We start from the raw sequence: 13,089 nt of genomic DNA, 5'->3' as shown, positions 1-13,089 counted from the left end.
AGGGCAACTTCAAAATATGAATAAAGTGTGACTGATACAGTGCCATCTGCACTAAGTTTTCAAAAGGTTTAAGACAATGTCTTTGAGAAACATTGCTTGAACTACATAAGGAAATCATTCAGATGACTAACACGATAATTAACATGCCCATATTGTTAATTATATACTGCTAAACACATATAAAAAGCATACAGAAACAATTATATTTTGAATTCCAGAGTCACTGGACTGTATCATCTCATCCAATGAGTGAGCAGAGTTAGAAACACACGCCACCTTCCAGTGAGTGGAGTGCAAGAGAATTTAATGGAATGCAGCAGAATTGAGAGTAAAACTGTATATTTAAGCCCAAGAAGGGGAAGGACAGTCCTGAGAATTCATGCAAAGGCTGAGCAAACAAGTATGGTATGAATCATATCTCATGTTGGTATATTTACTAGGCAGAATTTAGCTATGAGTAGAACTTGCCTCTGCAAGAGGCAAGAATGCCTGCTTATACGCACACCTACATGGGCTCATTAAAAATAGGTATCCCATGGTACCACCTGGCACCTGACATACAACATTCAAAAAATGTAATTCTCATCACTTCAAAATATCTCTGAGCTTTTGAAAGATGAGATTCGTAGTTAGACTAGGTCTGCTGAGTCATACTCCTCTGTCTTCATGAAGGATCTTTGAATTTACTGTGCCCCTATCCAGGTCAGTGCTTCACAAAAATCTCAGTGGAACATATCTGTATGTTTTTCTGGGCAATAATGTCCTCTCTTCCCCTCTGTAGAAAGTTAAATAAAGTGTGTTTCTTCCATGACACATAGAGCTGTGATGGAAATGTTAAGAGGGGTATGAATGGCAGATGAATGACACCTTCTTGGTACGGAAGCACCAGAAGGAACAGCAGAGGGACTGTAAGGCTGATGGCACCCAGATAAGCAGGTCATCAAGATCTTAGGGCATCTACACACAGCTGCTCTGGAAACCAGGAAAACAAAGGAGATCCTAAAACAAGGGTCAGCCAATATTCAGACTAAGCAAAGATTCAAGCCTCTGATAGGGGGACAAAGGACAGCGAGCAACTCCTGACTTACAGAGGTGGTACAGGATGGAGAAACAAAAACCCTTAATCACCTTCATCTCCTAAAGGACACAAGAGTCCATTCGGTACTAGCATGTGGTCACCAAACCAAGATGCCTCAAGCCATGGCAAGGATTTCAAAGCCAAGGTCACTTGCCTTCCATGTTAACCCAAGGAGTCCTGGCTAGGCCACCAGGATACAAGCACACTGGTGTCTAAATCCTGGACAGACAATTTGGACACATCTTGGCACTTAGAAGTATGTAGATATGAGAGAGAGAGAGAGAGAGAGAGAGAAACCCATTTTGTTTTACAATAAAATCACCTTCCCCTCCTATAAAGGTCTCCGCAGGGAGCTCTGCTACACTGCTGACACAAATTTGGAGCATTTTTCCAACAGTAACTTCTCTTTGAGTACACAGAATACTCACCATTACAGGGTATCTTCCTTATCTTTTAAACAAAGCTTTCTGTACATCAGCTGTACCTGAAATCATTCATTTGTACCACTTCCTATCATCATTTACGTTGTAATCGAAGGCAAGAAACAGTACTACTTACAAAACACTTATGGAAACAGTTCATATTTAACTCCTCAGTTCTTTTTAGAAAATATACAAATACATATTTCTGGGCTGAAAAGGGCATTACACCTCAATTTGGGTTATTTATCCAAAAATGTTTGGCTTACTTAAGAGATTCCCCTTCTCCTCTACCCCCTTGCTCCAAGGACCAGCAATAAAGCTCAAAGTCCTTTGCTGAAAACTGGTGTAACTCAGATGACCTTATGCTCCTCTGTTCAGAATACTGAACTCCTGGAGAACAGACAAAGATGCTGACAATTGAAAAGTCTTAGGAAGGTAGCAAAAGTGAAACAACAAAAAAAGCAAAATGCCTACAGCACCTGGTACTGTATTTTTTCACTGATTTCCAGCCAAGTACTAAACAAGCCTAATACTGACTGGCATCTGAATTCAGGCAAGAGATAGTGCATTTGAATATATGTAGTGATATAGATTCAAATATATGTATATGTACATACATGCATGTGTGTGTGTAAAAAGATAATATATATGAACTATATATTATATATGTTATATGCTATATTTATGAAATGTATATTGTATATATCATATATTTTTAAATTTGCACATGCTAACTGTCTAGTAAAAAGGCTTGCAACATGTTTGTAAAAGGTAATGATCCTTCTCGCCCCCCCCCATTTTCTTTTGGTTCTTGCTTTGAAAGATTAGAAAGCTTCAAGATACCATTTTCAACCCTTTTCTTACATGTTTTGCACAATTAGTAGTAAGGCTGAATGATTGGCTTTTGTACTTAAGTTTGGCCTCTCTTCTAAGCTTCAGAACAAGTTGCACTCTCGGAGATCAGAAAGTACACTTTCACATTCACTAGATAGTTTAAAACAATGTGTTATATCAGTACCTTCCTCCACTCTTCATCTCAATGTTCTGTAATTGAACTGACGACAGCCCCCCAAAACACAAGCATGTAAAATTTCAAAAGTCTAGCTCAAAAATAACAGAGGAATCAATTTTGTCACATTCCTCAATGTCTGAAATCTGATAAAATGACAGATGACCTTTTGGCAATCTTCAATCGAAAGGTCAGATTTGGGATCTTTTATATACTCAGCAGCCCATAATAAATGAGTATACCCAATTAAAAGATTCTGTCTCATTGGGACATAGAAATGAATTGTGTCAGGATGTTACCTGTTCAAAGCATATGTATTATGCAGATAATACCCACTCATACCTAGGAAGCTGGAGACAGTTGACAGAGTCTGGTTTTTCCAGAGATCCATTGTTATCCATTCCAAAAATACTGCAATTTTTAGCAAAATACTGCCAGTCTTCCCAGTTTAGATCATCTCGTTTTTTCCTTTCAATTCTTATTGCTTCAGGGTGTGGGCTAAAGAACTGCAATATAATATAGAATACCTACAAGAAGAGAACAAATTTATAAACTGATATTAATGGCTAAGTTGTAAAACAATGAGAATATAACCTTTTTTTCAATATGACAATATAGTCTGCTTTACCACCTACAGACAGAAAAAGAACCAATACTTCAGTCCACATATTCCCAATTAAAACCAAAGCTTGTTTTTTGTTAAACAAGCTCTTTGATCTCTCAGATATTATTACACAACAACTGAACTGTTACATCAGAACTCCACTTTTTCTTGCAGACCATTTGAAAATGCACTACAAAGTCGAGTGCACGATTTGTTACAGTAATATTATTTTGGCAAAAATTCATTTAAAGGGCATACCTTTGTGTTGCCAAATATTTGATGAGTAGTTTGTCTGATAGCAGGTAAAAATAAATTATTTTTTTTTTTTTGTTCCCCTAGGAATCTCCCTATTTTTAGCTTGGAATCTTATCAAATACCCTGTGTTGTATTAAAGAGCACTTCCCCCAGCATACTGCTTACACAGAAATGTGTGTGTCAAATAAGCCAAGTCTTAGAACTTCACAGGCATTTGAACTCACTTTTAACTAAAGGACTAATTCTTACTTATGTAGCCAAAACCTGACACCATATTCTTTCCCTTCTCACCATTAATGACAAAAAAAGAAAAAAAGATAAGCTAGCAAGAATATATGGAAATTTGGTAGAGCCCCTATTGTGAATACAGCCCCACTACTGATATGTCCCTCCTTCCAAGACATCCTGACACTCTTCAACAGCATAGTGAAGCGCTAGGTGCAGCTTGGCCCCTTCAGGAACCTTGCCTGCTTATCGCATTCTCCTTCCACATTCTTCAGGAGGCTGAACTACCATCTCCAGAACATCCACAAAACAGAAATCCCCTCTGATATGTCAGTGTGCTGCAGACATGTTAAATTCCATTTGACCGCAGTCAGCTTTCTACCAGAAGGTATAAAACAAGCACCTCAAGTTTTAATAGAAATTAAAGTTGAAATTTACAAAAGTGGACTTAAAAGAGAGCAACCAAGTCCTAAATATTCTTGTCTTCACACAGGATATCCACTCTGGTATATCTATTCTAGATTACTGCTTATTACAACAGCCAAGGCACATCAAAAGAGAATGACAAGAACCATAATGCATTCTGTTGCCTTTTGCATTGTTTCATGCTGATAAAGGAAGTTTTCTTCCTGGTCCTCTAAGGATAACATCTTAAAGCATAAGGTTTGAATTTCCTCAAAATTGTAATGAAATGCCTACAAAAATCTTTTCGTAGTTTTGATTTAATAAATAGCGAATGTAATCTTCTCATTACCTGATACTGTCCATTTTGTAAATCTACTGTGATTGAAACACCATGATCCAGACCTGCAGTATTAGCAAACACAGATGAAATCCAGGTGGTCCCAATGTCATCATCATTGATGTAATACAGCGGATGGGCTTCTGCATCCAACCTCAGCACTCTGTCGTTAGTGGTATCTTCTGCACCATTAGGGATGCAGTACCTCTGTATCAATGGGTGTACCCGGGGATGACTTCCAGGACAGCGGCACTCAGATTGGGTATGCAGATGAGGAAATTTTCCAGAGAATACTTCCAAAATGTCTCTGTCACAGCATATAAAAGAGTAATTACATACATGATAGAAAAGGACAAGTGCCACTTTGTGCCTCTAGGCTCATAGAATAAACAAAACTCAGCTTAGATTATAGTAGAAGCCCTAAAGGCCTGGTTTCATCTCACATAAATGGGGCAATTAGCTAGGAATCAGGCCACTCAGGGTCCCTACGCAAGCGATGGTAAGCAGCAGGCATCTTCAGAAGGTGTCTGTGAAGAAGCACTCTGGAGTTGCTTTCATTGCTCCACAGACATATATGGAGCTCCACAGACATATATGGAGCCAAGGGAAATGAGCTCCTTGTTGGGGTGTCTGAAGCTAAAGGCTGAATCCAGCCCTAGATGCAAGGAGAAAAATATTTTATTACAGCATCATGTCTGACTCCAATCAGTGATCTGAACACTGTTCTTAAGCATACCATAGCATTGTCATATTGCCTATAACCACAGATGAGTTGAATGTTTGCACTCAAATCCTCCAAAAAGACCAGCTTGAGCAATATCACATTGCACCTTAGAAAATCTGGATAGAAATATTTTCACTTTTAACTAACTTTAATACAAATGCCCACTTTTTTAGCTGCCCCAGTCTGTGATCAGTCTAGTTGCTTCTTACAGCCCATGTCAAAGCCATTGAGTCACTTTAGTTCCCTCTGACATCAGCAACTGAAATAGATACATAGGTAGGTAGGTAGGCAAGCAGATAGACATATGAACGACATGGGCAGGTTGCCTAAACCTTTATCTACTCATCTCTGGTGTAAAAGAAGGATTTTGTGAGCCTAGAAGATACTGAATTTTTAAATTAAAAAACTCTTACTTTTCCCATTTTCCTACTTTATCAGTAAGAACATAATTTTTGTATACTTATTAAGCAAATAAATACTTGCTAGCTGCCACTACAAATTCCACAGAACCCAAAATTACAGGACCTTTTAGATAGCCATAGACTTAAATTAACTGATATGCAGGCAAGACTTTCCTTCCCAGATAGGAAGGATATCCCTATCTATATCCCAGATAAACATTTTGGACCAAGTTATTTGTGGATATAAAACTACATCTACAAAGACATCATTAGGTCACAACACTTTGTAAAATACCTTATCTTTCAATTTTTAAACTTCATTCATTTCACTGACTTAAACCGTAGTTCAAAGGATTTGACAAGCATTGCTCTGAAAGAGTACAGCCAACATGATTTTCATACAACTTGGAATTCAGATTCCTGTTAATACTTTAAATTCACAGGAGCTCAGTTCATCTTAATGTCCTGCAGACAGCTGAGCTCCTAGGAAACTGCTCTATATCTTATTGAAAGACTATCATTAAGTAGCCTTAAGGTCTGCAGTCATGAGTACCGTTGCGTGTAGCCTACCCAGAAGCACCACACAGACAAATAGGACCTGACTACTTCTGGCCAGTTTGAATTAACTAGATTAATCCAGCATGAGCTGGATAACAAAGGTAACATTTCTTTGTAATGCGCTAGGAAGGGAGGCTGGAGGGCAACAGAAATTGCAGTGGCAACCGCAATTTGGCCTCAGGAATGGAGGAAGTCAAAGCAATTGCCTAGGGCTATGTGGGCTGAGCTAGTGAAGTCATTGGCGGCTTATGGTGACAATCTAATATAGAAAGCAATGAACAGTTAAGACAATAGCACCTCAGAGCAGGGGTGCGTGCATGGGGTGGAGGGAGCATCAAGAATACCTGACATGGACGTCTGATACCATGGAGAAGGTATGAAACCAGAGGAAAGGAACTACTAAGCACGGGAGCACGCAGCCACAAAGCCAGCATGCTGACCAGATGGAGTGCCTGTCCTCTTCATTTGGATCACCAGTATTTGAGTGATCTAAACTGGACTGGCCTGCTATGCTCCCTTCCTCACCCTACAGTTTACATGGAGCTCTGGGAAAGCTTGGCAAGCCTCACCTAGCAGGACTAAGCTTATCAGCACACACTATTATGTCAGAATTATGATGAATTGATAACACCTAGACAGTTTATAAGGATTGCAATCTAGCAACTGGATCTACTCTCTGCAAGAACACTTACTAAGTCAGGTTGTAACAGGGACAATAATAACATGGAAAGCACACATTTATTACTGAGTGTTGAGTTTCACTACATATACTACTACGTGAACTAGCTATGTTTAAGCAACAGTTCAAAAGCAAAACACATCAAGTTGTTGAATTTATTTTAACTCAATATTTTTTAGATTAAAAGTCATCTTTGAAATGAAGTTCAGTAAACTGCATCATCATAAGCAATCATCTAAAGGAGACATCTGAAAAGCGCTATACTTTGGGAAATAAGCATATTGTTACCTATTCTTTCTTCTCACCACACTCTTATTTGTTCACAAAAATAAAGGTTCTTTACCTGTTTGTAAGTGCCACTGGGTAAAATCGAAAATCTTGCATTCTTCCAACAAATTGTTCTAAACCTAAGAAAATATACTATAAATAAGTAATCTATTGAGCAGGAGGCAGCTTTGCACTGCATGAGAGCACCTTTAATCCAGCACTCTGAGACCTCTCTTGCACAATTACCCCTCCTGAATGAAACCATCTTGGACCTGGACAAAACTATAGAGGGCAGTGACTTAATTTTTTTGATAAAAAAGAATGATTTATAATAACTTTATAAGAACATTTTGTACCTATCTCTTTTCTGATTAGAGAGGTGGCACAAGGATCGGCTCATTAGACAGAAGTAATGAGCCAGTCCATGTGCCACCTCTAATTAGAGAAGAGATACAGTAGGTACAACTGTACCTATCAATTTATACAATAAAGATAAAAAGCATTTTAAAATATTCCTTTCTTTTATACGTTTATTAGTTATCCACTATTCAGAATCAAAATCACAACAAAACACATTTCCAAACACAAGCTTTAAGAAATGGGGCACAGAATGACTTTCTTGCCCAAGAGCACAATAAATTTGTTTAAGTGACATATAGTTACATTTAGGAGTTAGCTTCAAATTGTGCATGTTCCTGAAGAGCAACAGTCAGTGTTCGTACATCTGCAGAGCCAAGAATTTGTGGAAGAGCAACAAAACATCCCCCAGCTGTTCTGCAATGATCATGTCATGCTGTTAGAACATATAAAATTCTAGATGTCGATGAAGAGTAACGCTATCATGCATTACTAGAGGCTGAGGGATTCTCATTCTGCTAGTGGTTTATGTGAGTATTGATAGAACTGACGAACATGAACAGCCAGAAATCTTCAGCTCTATTCCTGACTCTGGAGAGGAGTGTAGTCTAGCGGCCATGCACAATCCCATTCTGAAATAGTTTCATATATTTACTCAGAAAAACTATGATTGTAAATTAATGGAATGTGTCACCTTATATACCTATGTTTTGGAGAATGCAGGAAAACCTACCTATATGCAATAACACAGAGAATAAATTATGATCCTACGGGATCACTAAAATACTACAAGATTTACCTGTGAAGCTTTGTCCAATTTGCAGTGTACCATCAGCATCAGTATCTGCAACTGTTCCCACAAGAATCCTTGAATCAAAAGGTGTGTTGTCATCTTCCCAGCCATTCAAGAAGAAACTAATTCTGCTGTGATGCACCTATAGAACCAATGCAAAGGGGCAAACACATGCTTCATTATGCAATCACTTTGATTTCTCTACATATTGCGTCTATCACTGATTAACCGTTAACATTACTTCAACCTACTTGCTGTGTGTCTTTATTTTCGGTGCCTACTGAAAGTAGTTACCTCTTTTCTGTCCATCCATTAGCAATCCAGTTAATAAGATCATCACTCAGATGCATGGAGTATAAAATTTCTACAGTGGTTAAATCAAAGAAGAAACTACAGTAGAGTGATCTGGCAGGGAGGGGGAAGAGAGGAAAAGGAGAAGGGTGGGCCTGTTTCACAAGGTACGAGGCTGGTTACAGCTACATCACCACTTCAGGCCATGGGCACATGTTATAGCTGTCAGAGCTCTTCTCACACACATCAGTTCAAACAGGCCTCAAGGGGCTATATACCATACTCAGGATAACCAAACGCAGCACGTTTCAGCCAGGCCTCTAACACCCCTCCAAAATGCCTCCCTAACCCCAGCATGTTTCCTTCTACAAGGGCTGAAGGGAACGGTATAGGAACTGGCTACATCTGCTTTACACCCAGTGGGTAATTCCCTTACATCAATGGAACCCTTGGCTTGGAATATGCACTCAGCCAGCACCCCAGGGTACTGTTTTCTGCAAGCATTCCCTTCCCTGCCAATTCATTTTAAATTTGAGCTAACGTTCATAGAAATACTTTATGGCATTCTCCCAGCTCCACAAAGTCACAAGATGCTGAGCTTTTACAAAGTACTTTTTTGCATTAGAAATCCTCATGTTTAGGTTACATAAAATTAGAAAAAGTTTAATAATATGGGAGTGCCTTTCAGCCTTACATTTTATGAAATTCAATACTCTCATTTAAAAAATACAGGCACATACAAAATGAAAACTGGAGGCATCGTGGCTATAGTCAGCTTCCCATTAATGAAGTTAATTATAGAAACTAAGTTCAACTTATTCAAAACTTTTGAACTCTGTTGAATTGTTTACTGAATAAACTTAATCTCATTTATTTCAGAAAGTGATTTATTTGCAAAACTGAAACGACTTGATTTTTAGCAGTATTTAGCTTGCATAAGGCTTATTTCACATGAGAGCTTGGTAGCCTTCAGATTTTGAAACATTGTTTTGTTGTTGCCAGTTTACAGAATGTTATTTTAATTTTGCAGATACGGATGCCTGGTGAATCGTGTCTACAGAGGCCAAATAAAACTAGAGTGCTTTAGTCCATCTTGATACCCACGCTAATCAAAACAAAATAAACCTGGAATAATTGCTTCCATAAGAACAATATACATGTGAGGACAAACAGAAGGTTTACAAGCCAGAAGAATTTGTTGCAAAGAGGAAAGCCAGAACCTGAAAAAATATCAGTTTGAAAACCACAATATAAGCACTCACAATGCTATTCCACCAATAAAGTCTTTCAAATTTCAGATCAAGATAAACGGACACAATTATCTATAAATCTGAGCTCAGATGATCAGCATCAGTGCCTCGGGCAACATGAGTCTATCAGTATTTTAAGGAAGAAAATATGAAATGAGATGGAGGGTTTTGTTTGGATTTTTTTTTATTTAGACTTCACACAAAATTGTCCAGATGAATTTTTCTCCTTAAACTGCACTTTCAAACATACACATACATGCTGAGCTTTATTGCCATTTCCACATTCAGTTAATATTTCCCAAATTTAGACAGGAATATTTATTGCCCTTCCACTGATGGAAATTTGAAGGCTATTATCATAATTACTAAGCCTTGAGATTTGTTCAAAAAGTTATTGCATGAGTTTCACCGCTCAAAATACATCTCTTCATTTTAAATTATCTTTTGTGTTGACACATGAATGACCTAAATACAACAGTTTTTTATTTAATTTTAATTCAAAGCCCTCTAAACATCTGATGCCCTATTTGCAAGAGCCTAAGTATATGTGTATATGGTGGTTACATTGCATTTTTTTTCTGCATCACATTTTTTACAGCCTGTTACTGTCATTTGGTGTTTGACTGTTATCATCATAAAAGATACAGGCTTTTCTACTTTGTTATTTGTAGCATTATCTCATGTTTTACAACATCTTTGCACAACATGCCCACACATGAAATATAACTAGTGAAAAGTTCTCAGTGGTATTAATGCATAAAAAAGAATGTGGTTCCATCTCTACTGTCTTTACCCAGCCAAAAGCTGATGAACAGCCAATTTTCCTTTATCACATTAGCACAGCCATGAGGGAAACACATTTGTTCTAGTCAGCTACACTAAAGATACTATTACCAATCTAACATATACATGTTTTATATCAGCAGTATTCTCAGAGTATGAGGGAGCCAACAATATATTAACACTAGCATGACAGTTTATTTAAGAAAAGAAAATTGTCTCTGTAGAGGGACAGAAGTTAGAAATGTATGGCTAAAGCTCAGTGTCACTGGTCTAATAAAGGTAATAATTCTTAAGCTTTCTTTATAGCAGGTAACACTCCTCTGGCAGCTCTGTCATATCATTCAAATAAAAATGTTGTCTTTTACAAGTTTAAGAGTACCTTTATTTTTAGTCAGATATGAAGCATGTTTCCGCTTTCCTGTTTTCACTGTAAAACATTTGTAAGTGGAATTCAGAAATGGGCGCACTCATCCCCATCAGCTCCTTGCAAACTTACCGTCTCAGCTGCAGCTTCTATAGGACCCGATTCTGCCTCCCCCAGTGGTAAGCAGAGTGCTCGCCTTCATGCACCCCCTACTAAAATCAGTGGGACTATTTATGACTTAAGAGTGACAGAATTGGGCCCTAAGTGACCAGGTATTTTTACCTGTTGAAAATAGGTGACTAATGACAATTTTAAATCTTCCCCCCCCTCCCCCACCACCAATCTCTTTGTATTAAATAGGATTTAGAATAGTTGGGTTTAATATAGCACATCCCCAAGGTAGCCCTAAGCACTTTACAATGCTGAATTGGATATCAGTAGTGCAGTGACTGTGTAAGGCAAAGGCAGCAGTCATTATGCATTTGGCAGTAGCTCAATGTAATGATCCCCCTGCTGGTTATTAAAGGGGGTATGAATATCTGACATGGGAGGAAAATGTAGGAGGGAAACCATGTGTGGTATAAAAAATCCCAGCGGCTCTCCACTGTGGGAGGAGAGGAATGTCTCAAAGTTTGGTGTCAGTTTAGACTAAGCTAAATAAGAAGGAAGGCTGGCACCAAATTGGCAGTTTGATGTGGTTATTTAAGGTCTCCTGACCGTTAGCATTAAATTGCATACAATACCACAGAAATAGAAGATTAATTTCACTCCTGACTAGGACAACAGGATTATTCCCGTTGTCTTTATTAATAACGTTCAGTAGGAATTTGCCCCAAGAGAGTAACAGGAGATAGGTAGGAAAGGCTGGCCTCATGGTTGTGCAGAGCGCAGGACCAGAAGCCTGGGACATCAGCGCTCTAATCCCAGCTCTGAAACCATCCCTCCCTCCCGTGCTTCCCCATCTGTCAGATACTTAGCAAATCACCTCACAGGGAGGTGGCAAGGATTAGTTACTAAGATAAATTCACTCTGCAACTACATTAGCCTCTGCCAATGCAGAGCCTAATACCAATTCCAAGCAATGGAAAATCCATTTGATGGTGAACTGAGATGGTGAAAGATATCCATAATCTTTCCTCTAATAGCATTCTTGTTATGATCCAGAAGAGTTTCAAAGATGAGAGGTGCTGGGCCAATGAGCTGATAGACAAGTTCCTTCAGTGAATGCCGAATGAAGCTCTTACGGTCCTCCGTCACAAGCACATTGCCCATCAGAACCAGCAATACCAAATCCAATCACCCTACCTAGGAAAAATTCGCTGCCCTATGGGTCACTGTAGTGCAGAATGAAGGAGGACACACTGAAGCACAAGCTACTGCTTATAAAATGAGATAGGGACAGAAAAGGTATTACAACTGTTTATTTTCTCACCTGAAGTTCTGTGCTACTCAGACCCTACCCATGAAAACATAGCAATGAAATTTAACATGAATTTTGCCACTTGGTTTGGATCAGGCAGAGCTGTCGTGTAAACAAAAGCCAGAAACTTCCACTATATTGCAGTAATCTGTGTGACAAAAAAGAAGCATCACAACCAAATACTGCACTTCAGAGCAGTTGTACTGGCTAAGACTAAGGGACTAACTATGGCAAAAAGCAGAAGCAGGGGAGCATACAGGAGCATGGTAAGCACGTATGATACTGCTCCTGAATACTCTTTGAACCTCAAACCACCGGCAGCTCAGAGACTTCATCAGCCAGCCATGGTGTCTATATATTTAGTAGCTTTTCATGGATTTCTTTTACATGACTTTGTATAGCTGCTCCTTGAATGCAAAAACTTGTACTTCCCCCAAAGGCATCCACTGTATAGATTGATTCAAGAATACCATGGGTTTTTTTTCTTTCTCTCTCTTTTTTTTTTTTTTTTAAAGCCTTGAACTGTAGTGTTAGGTATAACTTATAATGGTATAACAAATGTATACATAAATAAATAGTATAACAGGTATAAATAAACAGTATAAGAGGTATAATAAAAATATTTAGTATTTCAATAAAAATTATCAACATGCTTTTTTCAAGAAAAGCCTAATATTCCTCTTCATTAACACAGAGGCAGAACACATTCTGTGTACCAAGTAGAAGACACAGCTGATTCCCCTTTTTTGAGCTCCAATGGCACTTTCCAAGCCAAAGCCAATTTGGGGGAATTCTGAGACGCCAATCTACAAAGTTTTGGCTTTCAGGTAATAACACACACATATATTACATTGCAACATGCGTGTG

At 38.4% G+C, this 13,089-nt stretch overlaps 1 protein-coding gene across 1 annotated transcript in view; it reads right to left on the bottom strand.

Annotated features, from left to right (window-relative positions):
• Positions 1-13,089, bottom strand: part of USH2A (usherin) — a 396,109-nt gene that overhangs the window by 352,209 nt on the left and 30,811 nt on the right. The window contains 4 exon segments of the mRNA XM_050894852.1: positions 2,852-3,036; positions 4,348-4,642; positions 7,041-7,104; positions 8,121-8,256. Of these exon segments, the coding sequence (XP_050750809.1) occupies positions 2,852-3,036; positions 4,348-4,642; positions 7,041-7,104; positions 8,121-8,256 (680 nt within the window).

The sequence above is a fragment of the Gymnogyps californianus genome, chromosome 3, assembly GCF_018139145.2.
Source record: "Gymnogyps californianus isolate 813 chromosome 3, ASM1813914v2, whole genome shotgun sequence".
NCBI classification, from domain to species: Eukaryota; Metazoa; Chordata; class Aves; order Accipitriformes; family Cathartidae; genus Gymnogyps; species Gymnogyps californianus.
Note: the sequence above shows the minus strand (reverse complement) of the source record. Positions and strands in the feature narration are given on the sequence as shown.